A 26473-nucleotide genomic window follows, 5' to 3' on the forward strand; every position below is an offset into this window, starting at 1 on the left:
TGATTGTTACCCCTTAGAATTTTGAAAAGTGACCTCGTAGGGCAAATTGCCGATTAATAATTGTGATTGTGGAAAATTAATTTGAAATGTGTGTCTTCAAATGCATAGGTAAAGCTTGATGCAATAGCATCCATCATGTGGTTAAACTAACTATAGAAACGGTGACCAAGTTTTCTTACTGGTCATACCTGTTGCCCATTGCAACTGTGTTTGGAAGGAAAACCAAAACTGAGAACATCATCCTGCAGTCTTAGATATTATTTGCAATTGAGAGCAGTCACTGTAAATAAAACTAACCTTTACTTCCTGCAATTCTCTGTTTTAAAATGGTAAATGACCTGTGTTCTATTACATCTGTCTGAACTTCAAAAGACCAAATGCTTCTTTTTTTTTCTTTTTCTTGCTGTCTTGCAGGCATACACTTGTCCCATGTGGGCGCCCCATTCTTACTTGTACCCCCTGCACCAGGCCTATTTAGCTGCTTGTAGAATGTACCCAAACATGTCACTGCCTGTGTATCCGCACAACCCCTGGTTCCAGGAGGCTCCACCAGCTCAGAATGAAAACGAAACTGCACGGACAAACAGGCACTTTCCTGTCCAGAGTGAGGCCAGATCGAACGGCCAAATTCCCCCGGGTGATGGTCAATCTCTGTCGCTGCCTCTGATCATACCAACAGCTCAGGTGTCAGAAAGTCAAGGACAAGTCTGCGTGGAATCGGAGAATCCGGCGCAAGCTCTTCATGCAAACTACGAGGAGTCCCTGAGAGGGAAAAACGTGTTCCCCCAGCCCCCCTTTGGACACAACCACTTTTTAGGAGCCGTTCCAATAGCGCCTCCGTTCTTCCCTCACTTTTGGTATGGGTACCCCGTTCAGGGTTTCATTGAAAATTCAGTAGCGAGGCCTAATGTTGTCATGTCACCCGAGGACAAAGAGGTGACGGTGGGCACCTCTGTGAACGTGTACGTGGCTAAAGAATGCAGCCCTCTGGCTCCTGCGGCGAGCTCTGCAGAACAGCTTCAGAAGACCAATGGTGGCAGCGGTGGCTCAAACACTGTAGCATTCCCTGGGGCTGGTGCGAGCAGCGAATGCAGTGCCCCAAAAGAAACTTCAGCTCGGGCACCTGTGTTGGAACAAATGTGTCCTTCAGCTTCTCCTGTTAAGCAAAAACCAGCCGGGCAGCAAACTCGCTCTCTGCAAACGCAGGGGACCGAGAGGCAGACAGCAGCGCCCAATGCTCCGCCGCTGTCGGCGGAACCACTGAAAAATGAACTGAGAAATAGCGTTCCTGGTCGTAAGGAGAAGCCTGAGAAAGGCCGAGATTGTAAAGCTGCTGGCAACGTGCAGATAGAAAGCCGGGCCCAGAGAACCAGGGAGGAGAGCTCCGAAGACGAGAGCGAAGTTTCCGATATGCTGCGAAGTGGTAGATCCAAGCAGTTTTATAACCAGACTTACGGAGGAGGCAGGAGGCCTCGACTCGAGTGGGGTTACTCCAGCAGGGGAGGAGGGTACCAGTTCCAAAGGAACGAGGAGGCCTGGAAGGGAGTGCCCAGCAGAGCCAGAGATGACGGCTACCAGTATCAGCGGAACTTCAGAGGGAGGCCCTACAGGAATGACAGGAGGAGGGCAGCACTGGGAGAGAATCAGAGGGGGCATCAAGCGTAGAATGAATGGATAATTGAACATTTCAAAACACAAAAAGTAATTTTGAAGTAGCAGTTTAAAATCTTTCTTTTTAGTAAAGTTTAAGGATATGTTCAACTTTTGGCGAGTGAAGACTAGGAAGATGTGAACTCCTACCGTATGCTTTTTTTGGGATTATAGTTTGTTTGGCTTAGCATTTTTTCCTCCATGTCAAATTAGAAAAAAACAACATAGGTTTAGTGTTTGATAATTCCCACCCCCCACCCCACCCCCCCAAAAGGTTTGAGTTTGTGATAGAAGATGGATGCGTACGTTTATATTAGTGACACATTATAGCATTTGATGTGATCTAGATTCTAAAATTGACGGTAACGTTGCACCAAATATAAATGTCTATTTTATCATACAATGCCTTAGTTCTGAACTAAGCTAAAGGAATTCTTAGCCTACTGCACTGTTGTCTTTGATATGCTTCCAACCCAAAGGCCTTTCATCTCAAAAAAAAAAAAAAAAAAAAAAATCTGTCAAACTTGAATGTTTCTCTTCAGTGTGTGACACATATGGCAGCCAGCTAACCCTGTGTCTTAGGTATGTTGTATATAGTTCTTTTCATATTCATAGGGTATATTTTTGAATTTTAAAAAGCATTTATTTGTTGAAATCAAAATCAAGACAAGCAGTCAAGAATAACCGTGTATGGATTGGTAAGAATGGCTGTTTCCACCAAGAATTCTTAATGCTGGTGTGACTGGACTGGTGCCTATGCCAACTGAATATAATTACGAAGACAATAAAAATGTAGATGCTATGCATTTCCAAAATAATTCTGCATCTGTTATAATAGCAGAAGTTTTTTTAATGCCACTTTAACACTAATGCACTGACAAATCCTAGATACTTTGTGAGGAGATGCATGTTACGTTTTTTTAAGTTTGTATGATTGAGCTACTGTTCAGTATTCTTTTGTTGTTGCACTGTTGATGCAAATTTATGTTTTGCATGTACAACTCCTTGCTGGAACTACTTTTAAAAAGAAGATGGGGAATCTGGGTGTGCTCTGCTCTTCCCTACAATTCAGAAGAAAGTGGCTTCTGCCTTATATTTTTACACTGTCAGAGTTCTGATGCTGTTTCTTCTGACCCCGATAACAATCTCCACAGTGTTCCTGTTGCCTTTGCAGTTTGGCTGTTCAGCTGTCCAGACTGGGAGAGTGCAGTGTACACAGTATTCACTCAGCTCTGTTGCTCTGTAAAATTAACTGTTGTGTATATTTTTCTATCTCTGTATATACTAGCGTAGGTGATGATCCCTTCAGCCATGTCCCAGATTGTACCCCCTTGATCAGGAAACTCAAGTGATAGCTATGTGATAAATGAATTTCTTTTCAAATGCATGCCATGTATAAAACCCTACTTAAAATAAATGTTTTGTCTTTTCACTTTCTTTCTAAATTATATTTACAGACTTGGAACCATTGTAGTGATGTGAAATGGAGGGGTTTGTGCTGCTAGGAGCCACTTGTAGGCAGCAGCAGAACTATTAACAGTTAATACATGGCCAAGCTGCAGACTAAAAGGGGACATAAACTGGGTTTCTAGTTCTTATTCAAAATTGTAGTGGTGGAGGCTGTGCTGTGGTGTTTTAATCTAAATACTTTTCCAGTCAGAAATGCATTCAGGATTTCCAGAGGCATGCTTCAGTTCTTCAGGTTGAGAACAAAGCAAGCACCAAGGGATTCAACAGCCGCTACCACCGTGGTTCTCTGCCTTTACTACTAGAAATAAATGGCTTATTGTCATCTTTCCTGGGAGGCTCTAAAACTAACTCCAGTTGTAGCCCAGCTCTATTCACTGGTCAGTACTTGAGCAGGCATTTAATTGTGAGCTTTGGTGCAAAAACAAAGACAAACTTCTTGGGGAAATAGTGAAAGATGACATCATGGCAGTAACTGTGGTAGGGCCACATGTGCTCTTAGAATTTACTTTTAAAAACAAGTATTTTAAGTGGGGCCTATGCCCTGCCTTGCTACTCTAGGTTCTAGTAGGTGCTACTCCACTGTTGAAAAAGTCAGGCTCGTCTCCTCTGTTTTTGCTGACAGGCTTGTAGATTAGCCAAACCCTTTACCTGGGTCAAGATGGTTTATGTTGCAGGATCCTTCTAGAGGTAATATTTAGCATCTAATGAACTGATAGAGCTTCCACTATTTGCTTGAACCACTTCTTTTCCTTACCCCAATTAGGCCTGCTGAACAGAGGATACAGAACTTGAGTCCAAAGGGATCTGTACTCATCTGCATGACTTGCCTGTAAGTTTTAGTTAGCTTTGGGCAAGTTTTTGTCTAAACACAGGGTGGTGGTGGTGTAAGGCTGTACTTGTTAACTGTACTTCCCAGGGAGTACCTCTGCATAACACAGGTGGACTGCTGTTAGCACTTAGTGAGGTACAGTGTGTGTAACACCTACACTACCAATGTTAGAAAATATGAGTTACTGACACACAGAATGGCTTATAGACAAATGACAGCCTTCTGTAACTTATGAGGCAAAAATGTAAATAAAGAACAAAGCCCTGTATTCTTTTCTCATAACATTTTTCACATGCCAGTGAAGGCAGACCAGACAACTGTTGCACAGAGAATACCTTCCCTTGCTTTTAAGATACATAGCTAGAAGCTTTTACACATCTGCAACACTTAACACAAGTAGGAACCCTTAAAAAAAAAATAGGCAATTTTCCCTCTGTCTCCCTGAAGGACTGTACTTTGTATGGAAATTGATTTTTGACAATTTTATTTACTTTCATTTTTGCCTATAGTAAGGATCAAAGCTTTTGCTTTAGGCAAAAGTAATTCTTGCACCTTAACCTTGAATCTTTCCATGGAAAGAGGGTGGGTGCCAGCACTTATCCATGGAGGAATGACTTAGAAAAAACAGACATTAACCTTTTTTCACTAAATTAAGTTACAGAAGATTAAAAGGATTTTATTTTCTTTACAACTTTATTTAACTGATTATTCTGTAACTAGGTTTGAAAAAATGTACAAGGACAGATGACTGAAAAAGGTATAGATATCTTCCTTCATATTGTTTGTATTCCATTTTTTGATGTTACTGTAGTGTAAGAAAAGGTGTGTGTGACAACATCATATAAATAGACAGACTTTTGATTTAGTAATTCAAGAAATTTTGCACTGTGTCACAGAAGAGCTGTAAGTTAGAAGGATATTTATTTATGAAACCCTCATCCAGAGAGATTCAACCTTTTTAAAATAGGAGTTGCTTCTGTAGCTTGACATTCCTGGTAAGCTTCCCTTTTATACTGGAAACAGCTTCAAAGACTTTTAAAATTAAGAGGAAGTGCAGTCAGTACTTGGTATACGAGTAGGATATACTGAATTGAAAACCTCCCTTTAATTCTGAAAAATCAGTCGACTCATTTGCACAATTTCAAGGTGGTCTATTTTGAAAATATTACACTGTGTCACCAAAATGTAGAAAGTGGCAGTTTTACTCAGACTAGGATTTACATTGCTACTGGTCTCGGATGTTACACGCAGCAAGATAGTTGAAGCTCCAAAAGATTAAGTGTTCTAAAACCCAATCAAGCCTTCTCATCCACAAATATTTAGATTCCAAATGGCATTTCTATGCGCCAGTTACAAAGATGCTCAGATTCAATATTTAGTCATCCAGGAAGAAGTAGTTTCCACTCTTCTTTTGTTCTACATCCTTGAGAAAAGAAAAAGGGTTAATGTTACTGAAATAGTCTTTGGCAGATGTGGACATAGCTGAAATAAAATACACTTATCTAAACTCCTTTCTAATCCCCTTACTACTCATTCCATGTGCTGTTTTCCAGCACAGTAGAAGTATGAGGTTAGTCTTAATTTTGTCCTGTATTTTAAAATCCAGCTTTATGTTAAACAGTCGTGGCTTCTTTACTGTAAAGGTGCTTCTCTCTTACCTTGATTGAATTGAGTTTGTTTATTCTTGGCCTGTAATTGTTGGGGTCTCGTCTAAAAGTGATTTCAAGTTGAGATAAAAACTTATTCATTCCAGCCAAAAGGGTCTGTGGACTGTTAAGAGAGAAGAACATTCCAGCTCAGTTCTCAGAAGTTCTATACTAACCAGATAACAGGTTACAGGCAGCTTCGATCTCCATCCTGAGCTCACTGGGGTCTAGATAACAGAAATGCAAGCTGTAGACAACATACCGGGATGTGCTGCTACATTTTCAAACAAATCATGTCTCAGACAGGGAGTCATAACTACTGCACTTATCTTTCAGCAGTATCTCAGCCTGGCAGTACAAGACTCGAGGCTGCTACCTCCACATGATTTTTATTTTGTATCCACCTGTGTGTGCTGGAAATTCCACATTTAAAATTCCAAGGAGAAAAAAACCCCAGTTACACCATTAGCAAGATCTAACAATAATTATCACATATATTGATGCTGAGGGATGGTTATGTGATTGTGATTTTTTTAATTCAGACAAGTCTGCTCTTAGAAGGAATACCATCAAAACCAGACTAGCCCTGTGTTGTGAATGCACTGCTAGGCCAATGTGTTACTTCATCTGGCTCATGCTAAGTACCTAGTAACTGCACAGTTCTAAAAGCCTGGTTTCTAATAAGCCTGCTCATCAAAAAGTCTCTGTAATTCACATGAAATTATTTACAACAAAAGCAGACATAGCAAAAGGGCCAGCTTTGAGAGTAGAACAGATCAGGCCCATGGCATGTTGCTGTCAAGCCCTGCACTTCATGAGATTTGCATGCACATGCCCTTAGTACACTGCTTCCTTTTAATACATCTGAAAGTTATTGTCATAAGCATAATTTACAATTGATCCTTTTCTTCATTCCTTACAATTGATGCCACTTACTTGTTCTTCTCTGATTGTAATTTAATTGGTGTGCAGTTGCCTAAGACTAGTTGAAGCCAAGAGCTGCTCGAGTTTTAGAGGGCTTGGTTACATCCTCCAGCCAGGCCCCAACTCGATGTCTAGGCAGCCTCTAACTGTGGGTTGATCCCACTTTCTTTTTCTCACTTCAAAACACAAGCCAGAACATTCAAGACACTCCTGGATCACTTTAAATGCAGCTTAAATTTCCAGTCAGGGATGCTTCATCTCCTTGTTTTTGTTGATGCTTCTGATAAAGAGTTTATTTCTATGTTGTCCTCCTTTATCTTGATTACTAATCCAAACAAGTCTCTTACCTGTTCGCAAGTGTGTTCTTGGAAGGAATACCGTCAAAAACAATCACACGATCAGCAAGATATGTAGCCATGATAAAATCATGTTCTACCACAAAGGCTGTTTTTTTAGCATGGAGGATGAAACTGAAATAGAAAAGAGAGAAAATGTAAACTTCTTGTAGAACTACTGAGAATTTCAGTTATTTTTCTCCCCGTGTATACTTTACCGTTTAATGACTCTAGCAGCCATCAGACGTTGTTCAGAGTCTAAATATGCTGAGGGTTCATCGATTAGGTAGACATCTGCAGGTTTACCAAGACACAGAGCTAACGCAACGCGCTGCAACTCACCACCAGACAACGTCTGAACCTGTTGGGGCAGGGCAGAGTAAGGCCAGATTTAGTTCAGGCACAGGTAGAGAGTCAAGAAAAACAGTCAGGATATTGTCTCAGTCATGAATACCTCCTGGTCGATGATGTTTTCTATTTGAAGGGGTTTCATGACATCAGTTACAAACTGGGGGTGCGTGTAGGCATCTCTGATCTTCTCGTGAAGTAGCTGACGGACGCTTCCCTATTAAAACAAAAACACTGTCGCTCAGTTTTATGCAGCACACCACAAGAAAGCAAGAAGAAATAGAATTAATAAAGCTTTTTGTTCCAGGCATAAAGAAATTCTACCTGCATACTAAGCAAACACAATACTTAATGAATAAGGCTTAAACATACTGTAGATTTAGGACTGATCTTCTGTGGTTTGTAACTGACGTTTAGAACTGGGACCTCACCTATGAAAAGATAAAACTTATAGTGAAAACAAGAGCCTTTCCAGTATGTTCAAAATAGGTTTCAACTAAGGTATTAAGCACTACCTCCTTCATCAGGCGTAAGTCTTCCTGCAAGCATTCGGATAAATGTAGTTTTGCCAGTTCCTAAAATGAAATGCAAGTTATGTATTACTTTGGACTTCTTAGTAACTTAATTGTTCAAGTCACTGATACAAAAAAAACCAAAAAAAAACCAAACAGGCTTAATGAAGCATACATTTTAAAATTAGACTGCTTGGAGGATTCCTGTATTTGCTTTCAGCAAGCAGCACTTGCTATTACTTGTTTTTTCAAATGGAAGAGCCAGCTCAAGCTCGAGTAGTGTAGACTTGTGACTAAGCTCACCAGGTCAACCCTCACCTTGCCAATCTAAGTTCTTAAAATGGGATAAAAGACAACCACAATGGCATCACAACCACTCAGTGCCTCCCAGTTCCTGCTGTTCAGAAAGCAAGCTCCTGGCTTGACATCTTTGCTAGGAAACAAGCAGTTCAACCTAACTCAAAACCAGTAATTTTTAATCCTGGCTCCCAGGCTGCAAAAGGACTTTAGAAACATATTTAGGGCTGTAGAAGCAGTTTCCGACAAGAACTGCACTTACCATTTTCCCCCAACATCACCATAATTTCAGAATCAGTGAATTCTCCAGCTACTATGGATAGTTCAAATTCTCCCATCTTTTTTTTCATTCCTGGATATTTGTACATACACATCTTTTTAACCTCTTCTTCATTCGCTGTCTCAGCCACTTTAAATACCAGAGATGCATCTCGAAACCTTAGATTTTCTGTTGGAACATAGCCATCTAAGAAAATGTTTATGCCTACGAAGGGAGGAAAAGAGATCATTAAACAAGGTCTACAACAAAGCAAGACAAGGTGAATTTCAATGCTTGGCTGTTAATTCCAATCAGCTCAGGAGAACACTGCATTTTTAAATGGCACATTAAAAGAGGCAACCAAACCTCCTATTTGAAAGTGTGTACATTATGCAAAGTGAATGAAGAAGAATCTCACTAAAATTACAGAAAGGCTATAGAAGCTCTTCCTGAAAACCTACTATTAGTAATGTGTGTAGGGTTTAAAGAAACTACTGCTGTTGGACCCATTCTCACAAAAACATTTGTTACGGAGTCTCAGTGCTAGAAGTGTGGTGAGTTCAGCTGAACACTACGTACCTCTGCACTGGGCAAACTGTCTCCTGCCCTTTCGCTACTATTTATAGGGTCTTTTGTGTAACTCCACTGTTTACAAAACACCTGCAAGTATTCAAGATCATGTCCATAGCAAGAGACAAGGGGCATTTCATAATATTAAGACTTCCCGGTAGAGTTATAAATTTAGGATCATATAAAGCAGTTATTCTGTACAACATAAACCAGCAGTTTTTTAGTTACTGAATTGTAACAGGAAGAAGACATGTTCATGAAGTAGACAACCAGCATTTTGGTACCTTTTTTTCTTCCACAGATTTTTTTGGGTATGTTTAAAAAGAGAAATATGGCAAGAATTACCTTCTCTTACGCTGAAAGGCATAGTAACAACACCATAAGCACTTGGCACACCATACAGGCAGCAGATAAAGTCAGAGAGATAATCTAACACACTTAGATCATGCTCTACAACAATAATGTACCTGAAAAATAGAGCCAGAGAGATGCTTTTATACTTCAATTCAAAACATTTTTCTTTCTTTCTTTCTTTGTCTAGTCTTGCATAAGCAAAAGCTATCAACATGATTTTCATTTAATATGGTTTCTTAGATTTATACTAAATAAAGACAGAGTTCAAATCTCTGATAAGCATTTTTTTTAAACTGTCCAATAAATAGACACTGTGAATGACAAGTTCAAAGTCCATATTCAGTGGAAACTGGCAGCTTCTTTATGTATGGTAAGTGGAAGCATATTGATTGACTGGAATGAAAAATAGCACATCTTAAGAAAAAAAAAAATCTTTGTGAGAAGGGGATGGAACAGCAATATTCAGGTGAAAAATAACCACCTATATTTTCACATCCTTATTACAATGTTTACCCCAATGCTGAAATAGTAGAGAAACTATAGGAAATAAGTTTCCAAAATGCGAAGAATAGAATATTACTGACTCAGAATATTTTAAACATTAGTGTACCATACTGAGAAGTCAGCACTTCTAGGGAGATGGACTGGATGTTTCTTCCCTCTGTAAACAGTCATCTGTTGTTACAGTCTAGCAAAACATTTAAAGGTTGTATTTACCTGTCAGGGTTTATTAGGGATCGAATAGTAATGGCAGCCTTCAAGCGCTGCTTGACATCTAGGTAGCTAGAAGGTTCATCAAACATGAAGCTAGCCCCAAAAGAAAGAATGTAGACTTAGTAATGCAAGCTTTCTACATATTCAAAGCTAATACTAACATTTCAACCATTAAATATGAATAAAACATTATTATTAATATTGAGAGAGACGAAATGAGAATTATGTACTGACACCTGCCTTGAATCTCTGATGACTGTCACGTGAAATTGTTGAGTGGTTTGAGTTAAGTATTACTTTGCCAAAATCTCTGGTAAAGTTATCAAACATTACGAGAAATTAGCAACCAGGGAGGAATCCTGTGCACTCAGTTCTGATTCAGCTTAAAACTAACATAAACTGAAAAGTGCAAAAATTCTTTAGGAGACTGGAAGACACACATCTTCCAAAAGAGAAAAAAACCCAACAAAACAAACAAGAGAAACCAGACAGATGAATTAAAGTATAAAAAACCCAGAGGTTATATAGCGAGTAAATATGGGTTGGTAAAAACAAATTAATTTTCAAAAATAATTTTGTTTAAAATACTTAAACAAAAGTATTATTTCTAAGAATAAATTAGAGGACCATATTCTGAGACAGATCATTAGAAGCAATGTGTAACTGAAGTAAATTAAACATACATATCGGCCTTCTGAATGCAAACAACTGCACAAGCAAATCTCTGAAGTTCTCCTCCTGAAAGGTCCTCAACATTTCTTTCTTTTAGATGAGTTAAGTCTGCAAATAAGTGATTCATTTTAGATATGTTACAACCAACACACCAATTCATATTTTTACTACCTAAAGAAACATGTATAATCACAGCAGACATCCTACACAGAGGAAAAAACAAAGAAGTGTTCAGTTTATACAGTAGCATCATAATGCTATTTGTAAGTCACTGTTTCTCTGCAGCACTAGCAGATTAATTTGTATGGCTGCTTCTTATCATGCAGAAGGATTACTTTTCTGTTTGTTTTTCCACCATGTATGTGGTAAAGATTTCTGGTCCTAAAAAGCAACTATACCAGTTTTCAAAGTGTTTCTTGTTAGACCTGGCTGAAGAGTTTGAATTTTCAGGAAAATCAAGTCCCTCAAACATTAGATGGGCAAAGCCAGTACTTTCTCATCAGAATATACATTCCAAGAATATAGTATTTCACTAACAAGTTAAGTGGGACCCAAAGACCAAAGCAGCCCCACCTTTACCACTGAGCTCTACCAAAAAAAATCCTGTTGTTAATTTAGGTGTTTCTAAATTCACACCTAAATTTAGTAACAACTAAATTCACACCACCTACAAAAAATTACCAGGGCTAGGCTATGCAGATATTGTTCTTACCTGCATTGTTCTCAGAAGTCAGTACTACTCCCATTATAATTAGCTATATACAGCTTTTTTTTGGTAAGAAAAACACCCCTCTTTTTTTTGGTACTTCGATAATATTTCTTAGCTGCAATGGTTCTCACAAGAAAGGATGCTAAGATTTTGCCACAGTTGTGAGCAAGCATGAGCAACAGATGGTAACTGGAATTTTTCCAGATTTTCTACCATGAAAAAAAGCCTGCATTAGATTCTGTTAACTAGTATCTATCAGTTTGCCTTTGCCACTAGAAACTATTATCTGCATTCAGGCATGCTTACAGCAAGCCCTAGGCTTCAAACTAAAGCATCTTTATTTTTTTCTCTTTTTTAATCTGGTATAATTTAAATCTACTATGACATTAGTAGTACCTTTATTTTTTTCAGTAGATATGAATTTCTCAAATGCTTCGAAGTTTGACTTTACAAAATTACTTACCAAGCTGCTGACATACAACAGTTTGCGTCTTAGTTTCATCCTTCCTATCCAGAATTGATCCCACTGTTCCCTGCATGACAGATAATAAAAACCCCCCACATTATTTCAACATTAAAAATTTCAGACAGCAGTGGATTTTTGTCATTGAATTTTACTGCTAAATAAAATCTTTAAACATAAGAGAAGTTTTACAGGAGGAGCTCCCAGCCTTCTATTAGCTCATGAAATGTCTCACCTTTGCAGCTTTAGGGATCTGGTCCACATACTGAGGTTTAATGATAGCTTTCAGGTCATCTTCCAGGATCTTGGTAAAATAATTTTGTAATTCAGACCCTCGGAAATAAGTCAAAATTTCTTGCCAGTCAGGTGGATCCTGTGACAAAAGTAAAGTCTGTGTTTAATTTTACTGTTCTAAAAACATTGTAAAAAAGTGAAATTTTAAAATTCCTATCAATACAGCAAATAGAATATGCTTGCAAGATAAAAAAAAAAAAGCCTGGATAAAAGCTAGTTACCAAACTTATGCTGCCTCTGCAAAGTTTGCATTAAAAAAACTATAGAAAAATTATAAAATTGGAAAATGGAGGTCAGAAGTTCAGATTTTTTTTTCCCCAGGTGCACTGTCACCCACACTCTCAAGAAAAAGCATTTTAAATTTGCACAAAGGATATCCAAAATGGTCCTTAGACAGTTAAGAAGCTACGAGTGAAATTACTTCATGGGGAAAATTACAGTGTGGATTTATTAGCACTTATTAGCTATCTGATCTAGCTAATCCAAAGGAAAATAAACGGATAGATGGATAAAATCAACTCGTACAAAAGACGCAATAAAATCTGGTCATTTTTTCTGCTTCGTTTTTAAGAAAACAGAAGGAGAAGAAAACGGAGAAATGACAAAAAAAAAAGGAACAGTTCAGTGCAGTCACCCAGGAAGAAGTCCCAACTGGTACAGTTTTGTTTTACTCAGCGTACTACTCTGGATGGTGCCAAGCTGATTATTTTGATGGTAAATGCTATGGAAACAGAGTGCCACAGCTGTATTTCCAAACCAAGCGAATACACGGAGGAAATGCTTCCTAACTTTTAGAGCAGAAGCAACATGGAAGATTCAATTCATACCACGTGTTTCTGTGGTCATGATTTGGCTCTTCACAGCAAAGTCTGATTTTGGAAGCATGGTAATTCAATGAAGTACACATTCAGAAAGTCAAAAGTTTTGTTATTTCTGCAATACTACCACCTGAAACAAGGAGTCCACAAAATAATATAAACCAAACTTGAAACAGAAGGGAAAATGTAGCTGGGAAATGATTATTTCTTTGCAGTTTTAAGAGGCAGCCATGAAATGAATAATTTATTAAATTGTTACTCTTTCAGGTAAAGAAACTGAGGAACAAAATTTGAACACACTTGTTCCTACAAGTCCTTCTTGAAGGACAAAAGCGAGCGTCAGAATACAATTGTCAACACATGATTTGAAGGTGAGAAAGTGATAACTTAAATACTGTTTGATATGAAGAGTCACAATAGTTATGTCTTTTATCTAATAATATTCACTCTCTGGAGTAGTGCTAGGTAAACAAACCCCTGTAAATTACTTTGCTTGCTGGCTGCACAGTTTGACTTAGTGTAAATACACAGGAAACTGGATTATGATCTCCCATGAACACCAGCAGATCACAAATTGTTCTATGTCTGGTTCTCAAAAAATACCATCAAAATTTCAAAGTATCTAGCAACACGAAGAAACTAAGGATTTTCAGAACTCGAAGTGTACAGTGGGAAATACCTTCAGCAACAAGTTGTGATAACAACATATGTTATAAGATATAATCTTATAAAGAATCAAAGTTAAAAAAGCCTAAGAGATCACAAGGACACATGGTAAGTGCTCCCAGACACTAGAGCTGTTCAGATAACGATGTTGAACTTAGAACAAACTCCAAAACTTGAGCTACCTAAATCCCTTGGTGGGAAACAGGTAAATTGTGCAGGGAAAAAAAGCTGACATTTTAAAAGACTGGTATGAAAAGAAACCTTAAGTGTGACTTAAAGACAGAAACCTGCGTCTGAAATTTATCTGTAGTGAGTTACAGTTATCATTGGTATCCTTATATTTCTTGAAAGATATACAGGATTTGCAAAAAAGCCTTTCTTACGAAAACATCCTTCTACTATTGTTTCTGTGTGAGGCAGGTCACTGGCTGCTGCTAGGGAAAGTGCCAATGTCCTCACAAATTCTATCGTGTTCACAAATACAAAAATTCATTAAAAAAATACAGCCACAGCTATCTATAATGCCAACTCTATTTTATTGCTGATACATACATCATATTTTCCAAGATTTGGCTTCTGTTTTCCTGCTAAAATTTTCAAGGCAGTTGATTTTCCAATACCATTGGTTCCAACCAATCCCAGCACTTCACCTGGACGAGGGATAGGCAACCTGTACACAACATTGATAGTTTTGGATTATATTAATGCCATCAGACACCAACGTTTGGTGGTAAAGTAAATGTTACAACCTATTTTCAGACTTTCTGATTATTTCAGCCTACTTGCCAATACAAATTCAGATTAAATCAACATTCTTTAAAAACAGAAGGTCAGAAGAAAGATTTAAGAGCAGTCTGTTCTTTATAAACAGGAGCTGTATAAAATGAGCACTAAGATTTTATTTCATTATAATACTTTTTACCAAGAAAAAAGTAATTAACACTCAAAAAGGAAGCTACTGAGGTAATAACCACAAACATCTTGATGTTTAGCACTATCTTTGGACTATCAAAAGCTTTTTGACTCTTTTACATTGATTTGAAAAATAAAATACCTGTGAAGTTTGAAGGCATTGGCACAATATCTATGCGTTGTTTCTTTCTCCAGGTTGCTAGGTAAGTTAACAATTGACAAGGCTCCAAAAGGACATTTCTGTAATTGAAATAAATTTATAGATTACTAGTGCACACAAGCAATTTATTAACAAAATGCTATGTTCTGTACTGCACCCAGCTGTGCATTTAAATACTTAAAAAAGAACTTGTACCAAATTACTTCACTTTCATTTACACAGTCAACTTTCCAAAGAAGTTCTATACCACAGCTTTCAAGTTAAATAGTTACCAATACAGACTGTCAGTCTGTGAGATAAATAAGACACACTGCATATATTCTTTAGCTCTTTTACAAAAACATCTTTCTACTGCTTGGTATCTACAAACAAACAAAATCAAATAAAAATAAAGCCACAAACAAAAAGTTATAACCTGCACCCTGCAACCCAACCAGTTCAGTAAACTGACACAGTACTTTGCTTTCTATAAACAATAATAGTTAGCAAGGTCTGATCATTCAGGGAAACAAAACTGCTTTTTGAAGTTACAGTATGCATTACTAAATATAAAGGCATAAGAAAGAAATTTTATCACTTTAAATAAAGGAGCCTCATTTTTACCTTGATGCAAATACCACAACCAATACAAAGTGTTTCTGAGATCCATGCTATTTTGCTCTGTGATGTGACTTCTATGCAAAGTTTTCCTGGTGAAAAAAGAGTACGATTAACTCAGAAAAGTTTCGGATGAATCATAGTTCTTGCTAGTAGTACTAAATTCCACAGAGGAACGTGTAACTGATTAACATTCATGCAATCTTCAGATCACGTGAAGACCTGGAAAGTGGCATAGTTCATGCTTTCAGTGATACTTCTAAAGGCTTTATGAAACAAAGTATGAATGATAAACAAAAACCTAGCAATTATAAAAGTATTGGGTCCTTCTAGTAGAACATTACCTAAAATGTCTCCAATTGCTTACATACTTTGTTAAATGACACTCCTTACCCATTCGAACCACAGGACAACTCTTCTTGCATTCTTGACGGCATTTCTTTGGCTTACACTTGTCATGGTTAACAATAGCAATTCTTGTTAATTTGTCTGCCATAATGCACAATTTAGGGCTGAACACATACACCAGTTATGAGGAGGAACAGCGGGAGTCTTCCAGATCTTAAGAAAGAAAAAAAATCCAAAAAAGAACATAATTGCTGACAGCATAGAGAAGAACATACATATCCGAAGTTATTACTACCAGAGTTCAAAGATAAAAAAAGCATAATGATTTGATTTTTTCCTCTCTTAAGCAAGATGGCAAACTGGGCAAAGTCTCAGATACAAGTAGTAAGGCTGATGACGTGTAAATAACTGCACAGATCTTAAACATAAGCTTTCCATTTCTTTACTATTTCTCCACTGTAAAATAAAATCATGATTTTATCTGAGAATGTATTTGTTTCCAAGAAAAGCATGTCGTAGTAAGAACAGAAGAATCTATATACTGCTGCAAATTTCAGTTTCACAAGCTGCCTTGAGTAAAGTAACCCTGTTCATGCTACAGGGTCTGGTAAAGTCAAATTGTGACTACAACTATTACTCCAAGAATCTGATTATAATATTCATTTTGCAAACTCTAAGCCAATATTCTGTATTAAATGATTAAAATACTGTAAAATGTAAACCAGTTTCCAAAGTGAACATTTGTAGTTGCATATAGAAAAGTAATCCAGGCAATGTGAACAGATATATGTGATGATGTTTGATTCTTTTAACTCGTTTTGTTAGCGTTTGAATAATTACACTTACATTCTGCATTTCCTAGTATAGTATCAATGATTATATTTCAATTTTTTTAAAAAAAGCAAGATTCTTTATGAAATTACTTTATTTTTAGAAGACAAAGGTCTTGGAGTGCTAGATGATGAAATATTCCTGAAATCACAATTAACTGCACTCAAAGCAGTGAGATTACTACTTGTATTCCTGGGAATTTATGTCAGCAATTGCAGCAGAAGGGAGGGAATGACAGAGTTTTAAATTTAAGTCTTGATATATAAAAAAGGTGGAATGTATTTTAAAGTGCATTTATATTTCCTTTACCATATTTACACACGATACTGAGAATAACAATAATGATGACTTTATCTTCCTATGAGCAACATGCATCTAAGGACAATTACCCTCCACTCCCCTCCTGTTCCGGACCAACAAAACCAGCTGAATTACAAGGCTCTCAGAAATTTACAAGTTATTACAGATGACAAACTCATTTGTTTTTAGGTCTAAAGAAAGACCATAAATACAGCACAAAGCATTTGCAGTTCAACACAACTAAATAAAGTGATGGCAGTTCTACAGATGATGCCAATGGAAAATAATTTCAATTTAATGCAATATGCATCAGTAGTTCAAAGACATAATTGGGAAGGAGTCTTGAAATACTTCAGGGTTCCACACAGTCCACATGTGCACTTCCTTCCAAGAAAAGGATTCCAACATTTCTTATTAAAGTATTTTCTGTTAGATGGTCGGTTCATCTTTGTTCCACCAACCTAAAGTATCTTGCAGTGGTTTAGAGACTGTTTACTACATACAGCTATTATATGAAGAGAAGTTGTGAATTCCAATTTCCTGAAAGAAGCAAGAACAAAATAGGTGTATGGCACATTTATCACCTTAAACTCCATCCTTCCCTAAACCCACCTGTGAACTTTAGTTGGAAGGAATCCTACAGATACTACTGTAATATGAAAGAAAGGAAGAGACTGGCATCTAACAAAGAGCAAAGGTCAGAAATGAAGATGTTATTGTATCTTTAAGTCCATTACTACCATAGTTATGAATATTTTAAGTGGTTCCTTGTAAAAGTGGTAGTCTTATTTCTCTTTTCAATTTCCAAATTGGTTTTAAATTAGTGTCTAAAGATAAGTCTCCATCAGATATAAATGGATGTAATTATTAGTCATACTGCCAATCTTACTGTGGTAGTTTCTACTTTTTTCAATTTTTCTCTCTAATATTTTAACATTCCCTAAACCAAAAAGTCCTAATAACATAATTGGTGTTTTCATATAAATGACTGCATATTAAAAAAAAGAATTAAAAAGTGCTTTTACAGTTCTGCATTGTTAGACTAGATTAACAAAGTAGGGCTGAACATTGCAATTATATCCATAGGCGAGGCCAACAGACATGGAATAATGAATGCAATTCTCACTTTAATTCATTTTTCTTCCATATAAAACACAAAACTGTAAGTCTTATTCTTAAAAACTGTAAGGACGTTTGAGTCAGCAATATTCTAGGAGACAGATACTGAGTTTTGTCAGTGCTTCAAATACACATCCATTCTTTGGGAATATATCCCACTGCTTTTCATAAAAGTCTTGTAGTCTGCAGTACACAGAGTATTGGGGGGTGAATCACTCACTCCCTCTTTGCTTTCTCAGGGGAAGGGCCTCACCCGGGTCAGCCCGTTCTCCAACAACGCTGGTGTGGCCAAGTACCCTGCGCAGACAGACTGACCATGCTGCCTATCTCCCAGGCAGGGCTTTCTCTGCTAGTTCTCTCAGCTCCAGCTAGCTCGGAAAGGATTTCGACGGGTTACAAAGCAAGCTCTAGAAGACAAAGCTGCCATACCCCAGGAGCTTGCCTCCCCTGCCCAACCTCCCAAGCCGCTGGTCCGAGTTACTGCCTGAGCAGTACAGATAGCAGACCAAGCTCCGTTCTCAGCCATCCACCCACCCTTCATCTGGAGCTGGGCTTAAAGCACCAAAGCAGGACCTATGGGGTGGGGTTTGCTCAAAAAGACCAAGACAAATATGGCTTAAAACAATTGGGTTTTGCCACCTACCTCAGCAAGCTTTCCACACAGTCTTAGTGGGATAATCAGACTGAAGTTTACACTAATAACCAACCCCAGTCTGATTCAGCAATGGGTAAGCAAGAAAACAACCTCTTTTTTTTTTTTTTTTTATTTCTAACTTACTTGGATGGGGAAATGCTGATCTGTGGTAAAGAGTTTTGAAGTCGCCATGGAAGTAAGTACACCAAGCCTTTATAAAGTACCTGGTGGGGGGAACAGGCTAATGAACCTGCATGGAGATACACACTTGTCCCTCCCTGCTCCCACCTGCATGATGGAAGTGTCACTTTATCCAAAACTCTGCAGGGGTCTTCAACCATTTTCAGTAAAAAATATTTACAACTTCTGTCACTTCTGCAATATTTCCAGGACTGTCCTGATGTTCGTCCACAAGAGAAAACAGTAATTTCTCCTTAGAACTGACAGTCTAGAGAAAACTAAACAACGCTGTCTAAACCCAGACTGAACTCAAGTTACATATTTATATACAGTTAATTTGGTGGCATTTAATATACTGAACAGGATCATCGGATTTCAAGGTGCAGCCAGTAGAACTCTCCAGACTGAATACAGGTCAGCAACACATACAATATGCACTTGCTACAATGCTGCATACCAGTAATTGTTAAGTATAGTCAGCAGTTTAAGGGCAGGAGAAACTGGTATTTAGAAGTTCATGTCTGTATTTCTGCTTTCCAAATCAAGAACAAAACAAAGTGCAAAAATACTAATTCGTTACTAACTACAGAGTAAAGCATTGTTTTGAATTAGTGAATTCTGATGGAGTTACAACAGAAAATCTTTCCAGAACAATGGACTGCAACACAAGTGAAAGAATAAGAGAAGGCGTAACAACTGCTAGCAAAAAAAAAAAAAGTTTTAAAGAACTTGACAATATCATTTATTGAAGCCAAAAGTTGTTCATTAGGTCCAGTTATGATGCTTAATACAAACACTAAAATGTCTAAAACTAAGACACAAAACATGTTAGCACAAGCACTTTAAGTCAGTCTTCTTAGGGTCTCTGACACAGCTGCCGCTATCTCTGACACACCAGAAGAAATTTTTAAAAAAACCAAACATTTAAGCATACCTTGCTACTTGTCACAAAAAGCAACAGTAATGTTGTTTGTACAACAAACGTAACACATCTGCATTAAGAAATGCTGATATTTATTTCTTTCACAGGCATTAGTTATATTAGATTTTAAGTCAATTATGACCAAGAAAGATTCGTAATCACATTGAATTATTCAGACTTAAACAAAAAAACATTAAAAAAATATTAAACGAAGGCTGAAACATAACCAGAGACAATTCAATTAAATTATATGAAGGCAAGATCTGTGTTTAGAATTGAGCCATACTTCAGTCACTTTGCAGAAAAACAGTTAACATTTTATTAAAATATATTGCATCACACCTCAAAGATAAATGCTGTGGAAGGTAGTGAGAATGAGTAGCATTTAACCTTTCCTGCAAAAATAATTAACCTCAAGAAATATTTCTCAGTCCATTGCTGATGGACTACATACAGTCACACCATAATAAGAACAAGAAAGTTAAGAACTAGAGTACTCAAAGTTTAAATGAAAGACAAAGAACAAATTTTCAAACTGCATATGAAAGATCGCTACATTTATAAATGTTAAAGCAGAAATAACAGCAAATGTTACAAAAGGAAACAAAATCTACTGAGAATGAAGAACTTGTCTACCCTTAAGCTTTTGACATTTGTTTTAGAAACTGAGACAACGTACAAAAAGAAGTTGAAACAAGCCCCAAATCTCCCTACTGTATTTAACTCCTATTACTCATAAGGCACAACATGAATATGAAAATAAATACAATGTTAACATGAAAAAGAATATGGTCAAATATACTGACGCAGCATAATGAGTGGGTGTGTTTGAGTGGTAATGAATATTGTTCAGCACCAGCTAATCTTTAATATTTCCTTTTAACACAAAGTAAAATGCATGGGAACAAACCCATAAATTAGCAATCTACCACAGGAAAATTACAGAAGTATTTCACGACCACTTGTTTAGGACTAGAATTTAAGAAACCATAGCAGAGAAATTGAAATTAGAACTTGAAAACGGTCACAGAAACTTGCAGGTGAAATAACTAAGAGCATTCCAGAGAGGAAACATTACCATGGACCTAGAGAAAAGCCCTATCGAATTTATATACTTTTTTTTTTTCACATACCTTGTAAAAAATAGTCTTACCCTATAACCTTATTAAACCTGCAAGAAGTCTTGATCTCCTCGCCACACAAGCACGCGTGTGGCTATTAACTTTCTCCAAAATAAGGCAAACCACCGCTTTTTCCTCCAGCAGAGGAAGGCCCCTGCTTTCACAGGAGAAAAATTCCGGCTTTCCCTCCCCCGGACCCCAGCCATCACAACGCGAGGAGCCCGTCCAGTGTCCCCACACGAAAAACGATTCCTGCGGCCGAACCCAGCAGCAGAAATAACCCTTTTCCCTTCACCCTGCTGCTGCCGCTGCCCGGCTCAAGACGGCTGGAAAAAAGGCAAAGCACTGGAAGATGACGTACAACTCGCCAGAGAGAAGGAGCCGCATATACGGGCAGTGCCAGGCAGGGAAGGGACGGCCTCCCAACCCTCACGGGCCGCTCTTTCTGCCTGGGCCGTGCCCACGCCGGGATGCAATGGGGCGTGCGGCCCGGCTCCCTTTGAGCTGGGGAAGGGGACACACGGCTTCAGGGCGGCTCGGCGCTGCCGGCCCAGGCCGGGAGTAGCCGGCCCCAGGGCCCGGGCGAGGAGCGGCCAGCTGGCCCCGCTCCCAAGGTGGATAGGGGCGAGACCCAGGCCCCGGCGCCGCAGGAGGAGGCCGCCGCCCGGCCAAGCCCAGCGGCGGGAGCAGGGCCAGCGGCTCAGGAGACCGGCGGCGGCTCTCGGCTGGGGAACCGGGGGGGGGGCCCTTCCCTACCTCCCGCATCCTATGCTAGGAGGCCGATATTCCCCCCACCCGCCCCGTCAGAGGCCGCTTACCGGGAAAAAGGGGAGAGAGCGAGGCGCCCCCGCTTGCCAGCCGGGCCGCAGCGGGGGAAGCGCGTCCCCTGTCCCGCGGGCCGGCACGCAACGTGCTCCCGCCGCCGCCACCCGGCCAAGATGGCCGCCGCCCCCGCAGGGAGGGGCCTGGGCGCGCACCACAGAGAAGAGAGGAAGGAAAGGCGCGAGGCTCACCATAGAGACGGCGCCTCCGCCCAGCGAGACGGGGAGAGAGAGCGGCGCCGGCGCGGGGGCGGGGCCAGCCGGCGCGCCGGGGAAGCGACGGCTGGTAACGCCATCTCCGGGTGACGCCGCCGCAGAGGCGCGTTACGCGCGAGGCGGGTCTGCCGTCCCGCCCTCATCCCGGGGTGCTCGACAGGGGAGGGGAAATCGGGCTGGTACGGCCTAGCACCGGCTCGGGCACTGAGGGGAGGCCCGGGGCGGCAGCGTGCGCCGAGCGCCGCCCCTCCACGTACCGGCTGCACGCGGGCACCTGCGGCCGGGCTCCGCCTCCCCCCGCCCCGCCGTTCCCGTGGAAGCCGGACTCGCGCGGGGCGCTGCGCCTGCGCGGCCCCGCCCCGCCGCCGCCTTGGCGAGCCCTGGGCGGGTGTTAGGACCCCGGCGGAGGCGACGGTCCCCACTCGCGCTGAGGGGACCCCAACGGCCCCGGTGCTGCTGCCCTTCGGCCGCCTCCTCACCCGCTGCAGCGGCTCCGAGGATCAGGTGGGGGACGGTGTTTCCTACCGACCCGGGGGGCTGAGGCGGCGTGGGGAGCCGGGGATGGAGAACGGGGCGGGGGGCGGCTTCTCCCGCGCGTCGCCTCCCGGTGTCTCAGCAGCCGCGGGGGCTGTGGCTGCGCCCGGGCAGAGGCTCCGTTGGCGGGTGCATTGCGCTCGCTCGGCCTTTGGAGCGCCCACCGGCTCGGGGCTGTTTAACTGGGCACCCCCGCCGGGTTCCTCCATCAGGGCCTGTTGGTGTTTTTGCACTGGCTCTTCTGGCTGACCGAGGGGAGCGCGGGCTGGGGAGCGAGCACAGCCGGTGTGCCTCGTGAGGAGGTGTTGCTGATTTACTTCCGATAGTTGAGGGGTTTGTAGGCCTGGGGGACCTGGCTATAACGTGCTATTGAAAAACGAGTTAATTCTTCTTAAAATCGTAATTAAAAGTCCCACAGAGGAGTCGTGGGGGAAGGGCTACCGAGGAGCCTCAGCGAGAGCAGCTCGATTTGTCAAACTGGCTTCATTCTCTTGTTGTTGGGTTTTTTTAAAAACTGCTTTCACCTTATGTAAGTACTTGCAAAGTACTTTAAAGAACAGCTTATATCCTTACCAGGTAACTTCAGAAGCCTGGCCTTGTACAAAAATATATTTTTAAAAAATGTATTTACTTAAATTGATTTGGGATGCGTGTATAAAAATTGCTTATGTTATTCTCTTGTCCAGTTGCTCTAATTACCTTATTTGTAGTAAAATGTCTTTACGTTTGTGACAATGAAAGACAAGTAACTTTCACTTAAAGCAATATATTGAAGGCAGAGTAAAAATAATATGTGTTTAAAATTGTATCAAATGTACAGGTGAGCTAGTTGTTGAAATAGGTTGCTACTGTACACTTACTAACTTTGTTAAATAATAATTAAACCTTAGGAAATTGAATGTTCAATGTTAGTGTTTAATCCTCTATCTGAATAAAAAATAGGAAGCATAGTCAGAGACTAGTTTCTGGATATATCTTGAGATCTTTAAAGGCCTTAAACCAACAAGGGTCTATCCAAAGAAAAAGGAGAGCAAGGAAAAGAGCTTGTGAGGTAAAATGAGCAGCACAGGTATGAAGGTCAGGGAACCTGAGGTACGAAATCCCCTTCTGTTAAGAAGAACCAGAAAAACAGTCTTAGAAATCATGGATGTTGCAGAAATGCTGGAGTAGTCAGTGCTGCCTTTGTTCAGTTTTGCTGGGAAAGTTAGATACTTGCTAAAACTGAATAAAATAATGGGAATGCAATCAAAATAATAATTTTTAAAAAAGAGAAAAGCTAGCTGAGCTTTGATCCTCTGAAAGCTTCTGAGGAGGTGGTTTGGCAGGATAATGTGTCAGTAAATAGAAGACAATTAAAAACAATGTGTAAACAGAAAATGGACTAGTTAGGTTTGTTCTTAACAAAAGTCTGGATCAAACTTTTTTTTACAGTAGCCAATGCAGTTAATGAGGAAAGAATATAAGGGGTTTGTCTTGAGTTTTACAGGGTTTCTGCCGTTGTCTGATGTTAAAAACAAGCTACTGAAATGTGGTCTAAAAATAATTTTTGTGACAACTTGTACAGCTGGTTGAAAAATTGCTTTTGAAGCCAACTTGTAAATAATTCACTTTTAAACAGGGGTGTCACAAAGTGTCCTCCTAGGGAGTTCTGTTTTGAATATATTTTCATGGTTTCCTGTGATGGTGAACGCAAAATAGATATGTTGGAAAGATTGCAGGTACTGGACAAGTCAGGGTCAGAGTTCAAAATGATTTTAAGATTAATAGCAGATTGGAAATGAGTGTAATTAAGCTCAGTTAACAGGATCTGAAGGAGGAAGAGAACACAGGGAGGAGAAACCAAAGGCATAATTAGTGGAAAGGGTGTCACTGAACAGCAAACAGTATCCTAGAAGAGCATGTGAGCACTGTAGTGCATAGTAAATTAAATATTAATTGGTAATATGATGTCCTAACAAATGTTATTTTGGCATGCTAACAGGTGTGATTAAACACAAAAGACAAGGAAAGTGATTGCTCTGTTGAATAAGGGCCTTAGCTAAAATGGTATGGCGGGTTTTTTTGGGAGTATGTAGATCTCTAGACTGCAAGAATATTGGGTTTATAAAACTCAGTTTGTGGGGAAACTTGAAAGGCATAGGCACACTAGAAAAAAAACCTAAGCAAACTTGATGAGTGACCTCACATCTTTAAAAGGGTCATTGGGTCAAGACTGGTGATTAACTAGTCTTTGAGTTCTCTGTAGAGCAAGAGAGGAAATCATGCTTGTTTTTAAAAGGGAAGACCCTGGTTGGATGTTAAAGCAAAAAGTTTGACTTTTAGGTTGACGAAACACTGAAGCTGGCTGTCCACAAACACTGTGAAATCTCTTTTGCGAGAGAAGTAAACAGCTGGACAGGCTGGTCTCTCAAAGGTCCTTACAGGTTGAAACAGTTCTGTGTGTACTAACGTGGTGGAATTAGAAATACTAATGGGAGAAAATGGTGTTGGAATCTGCAAAAGTTTCCTTGAGCCTGGATTTTTATGGGGCTCCAGCAGGAAGGACCAGGATGTGTCCTTTTCTACCTTATCTTCAGTGTGTTGCAGAAGAGTATGTGTGTGCTTAGTGAAGGGTTTGCATTCAGGTGTGCACCTTGTAAAAGTGTCTTCCACTCGTATACTGAGAATGACCTGTCTGTTCTGGTTGTGAAAACTGTTAGACTCTTAAACCACTGAGATCCATTTCACCCAATTTATAAACTGTACGTTTGGTAAAACATCTTTAATGTCTGCTACTTTACAGGGATGTTCTCTGGAAAAGACCAAACTTCTTTAAGGAAGATGCTGAGGGATAAAGGGTTCAAGGAGGGGGAAAAAAAAAAGCTTAGCTGCTGCCTGGTCTTGATGAAAGGATGTGCATGCCATATAGTGGCAAAATGAAAGTGTGATGTTGATTGTGTCATTAAGACATTTATATATTAATATTGTCAATAAGGAAACCAACAGACTATTAGTAATGTTTTAGGAAAATGGAATTGAAAAATCAGACGTGTTTCCAGCCAGTGCTTCTATAGGTGCGGTGTGTCTTTTCATTTTTCAGTACATGTCAAGGAGAAGGGCTTCTAGACAATTACTTGCTTTTACACAGCCTGCAAAAAATGAGGAAAAGCAGTTCTCTTTCCATTATCTTATTGGGGTAAGAAAATGTTGTGGTTTTTATTTGGTGAATTAAATTACTTCTAAGTATTTGTCTCCTCTCCAAAATGAGGTACTTGTACTAGCTAGCAAAATGTCTACTACTTGCTAGCAAAATGTCCAAAAGTGTTACTTGGGTGAGCTGGCCTGTTGCTGTATTATTTTGTCTTAGTACTTCTATCAGCTTTCTAGGCTTTTAAAATTCTTAGAGTATTGGGAAGCTTTGGCTATCCAGAATGTATTGTTACTAAGCCGGTTAAAGAGAAGTTCTGTCATGAAAATCTGACTTGATTACTTCAACTCCTCAGTTCAAACACTAAAGATTTTCAGTCTTTCACATCGCTAATGCACAATTTGTGGCTAACTTATTTGTCAGCAGTGGTTTGGAGTTGAAATCTGGATCTTGAGTTGCTTTGCCTGTTAGATAGAAGGAAATGAGCTCAGTTTAAGACAGTAGGAAACTTGGGTGGTGTTTCTTGCTGTATGTTTCAGACACCCAGAATGTACTCTCAAACTTTTGTGAACTGGTGCAATGCAGATCTTGGCAGTGTTAAGTGATTTAAAACTTCACTGTGTGTGCTGAAGCCTATAAGAAACCTTAAGATCATTGTTTTAAGGGATTCGGCATACTTTAGAATTCTAGTAACTTTTCTAAAAAGCCTGTGTAATCAGTTTTCTGAGAGAATCTGACTGTACTATGTATTTTCTGTGATTTACCTTATTCTGGTGGGATTTTATGGGATGTTTGCATATTCCTTGTGTCTTAAGGTTGGGTTTTCCATTAGTCTGAGAACAGCTATTTCTAGGAATGAAGATGTGACTATCAGATTTGGAGTTTGTTGTTAATTTTCTCTTGAAGTCAAAATAAAACAGGAATGTGAAGACTTGCTGGTGATGATATTCAAGAGGTATTTTGTATCGAGTGAATAATTTAGTGTTACTTTGTGAAGTTGAAATGTCTATGTTTATTTTGTGAGGTGGGAAGGACAGCATTATTGATTTCTATATAAATCTGAGAATTGAAATGAATGTAACTCATCCTCTCTTAGGAGATTCATTGTCGCAAAAGTAACA

General features: G+C 39.6%; 3 protein-coding genes across 11 annotated transcripts in view; 2 read left to right on the forward strand and 1 right to left on the reverse strand.

Annotated features, from left to right (window-relative positions):
• OTUD4 (OTU deubiquitinase 4) overlaps positions 1-3095 on the forward strand; it is a 35930-nt gene extending 32835 nt beyond the window's left edge. For all 3 annotated transcript variants that reach the window (XM_074904998.1, XM_074904999.1, XM_074905000.1), the window contains one exon: positions 415-3095. In XM_074904998.1, the coding sequence (XP_074761099.1) occupies positions 415-1665 (1251 nt within the window). In that variant the 3' untranslated portion in view covers positions 1666-3095. The remainder of the gene's footprint in view (positions 1-414) is intronic.
• A 1940-nt stretch (positions 3096-5035) lies between these two features.
• Positions 5036-21626, reverse strand: ABCE1 (ATP binding cassette subfamily E member 1). The gene is made up of 18 exons (XM_074905001.1): positions 21473-21626; positions 15593-15760; positions 15206-15291; positions 14585-14682; positions 14083-14200; positions 11988-12125; positions 11753-11822; positions 10592-10688; positions 9912-10001; positions 9186-9307; positions 8274-8495; positions 7718-7777; positions 7575-7633; positions 7309-7419; positions 7073-7215; positions 6867-6989; positions 5608-5719; positions 5036-5372 (listed from the first exon to the last, which is right to left on the reverse strand). Exons 2-18 carry the CDS (start codon positions 15693-15695, stop codon positions 5325-5327), a joined length of 1800 nt encoding a protein of 599 aa, XP_074761102.1. The 5' UTR covers positions 15696-15760; positions 21473-21626; the 3' UTR covers positions 5036-5324.
• An 83-nt stretch (positions 21627-21709) lies between these two features.
• ANAPC10 (anaphase promoting complex subunit 10) overlaps positions 21710-26473 on the forward strand; it is a 66235-nt gene continuing 61471 nt past the window's right edge. For 6 of the 7 annotated variants that reach the window (XM_074905003.1, XM_074905004.1, XM_074905005.1 and 3 more), the window contains exon 1: positions 21710-22195. The gene's annotated coding sequence lies outside the window, so the exon portion shown is untranslated. Of the gene's footprint in view, positions 22196-24682; positions 24699-26473 lie in introns of those variants that run through there. The other variant, XM_074905009.1, reaches the window with a different exon arrangement.

Source organism: Athene noctua, chromosome 4 (genome assembly GCF_965140245.1).
Source record: "Athene noctua chromosome 4, bAthNoc1.hap1.1, whole genome shotgun sequence".
Classification (NCBI taxonomy): Eukaryota; Metazoa; Chordata; class Aves; order Strigiformes; family Strigidae; genus Athene; species Athene noctua.

Coding starts and splice junctions, on each gene's coding strand:
- ABCE1 (XM_074905001.1), bottom strand. CDS start 15,695: ATGGCAGACAAATTAACAAGAATTGCTATTGTTAACCATGACAAGTGT. Junction 12,126..14,082: donor CAAATCTTGGAAAATATGAT/GTATGTATCAGC, acceptor CTTTTGTCACAG/GATCCACCTGACTGGCAAGA. Junction 5,720..6,866: donor AAGAACACACTTGCGAACAG/GTAAGAGACTTG, acceptor CTCTCTTAACAG/TCCACAGACCCTTTTGGCTG.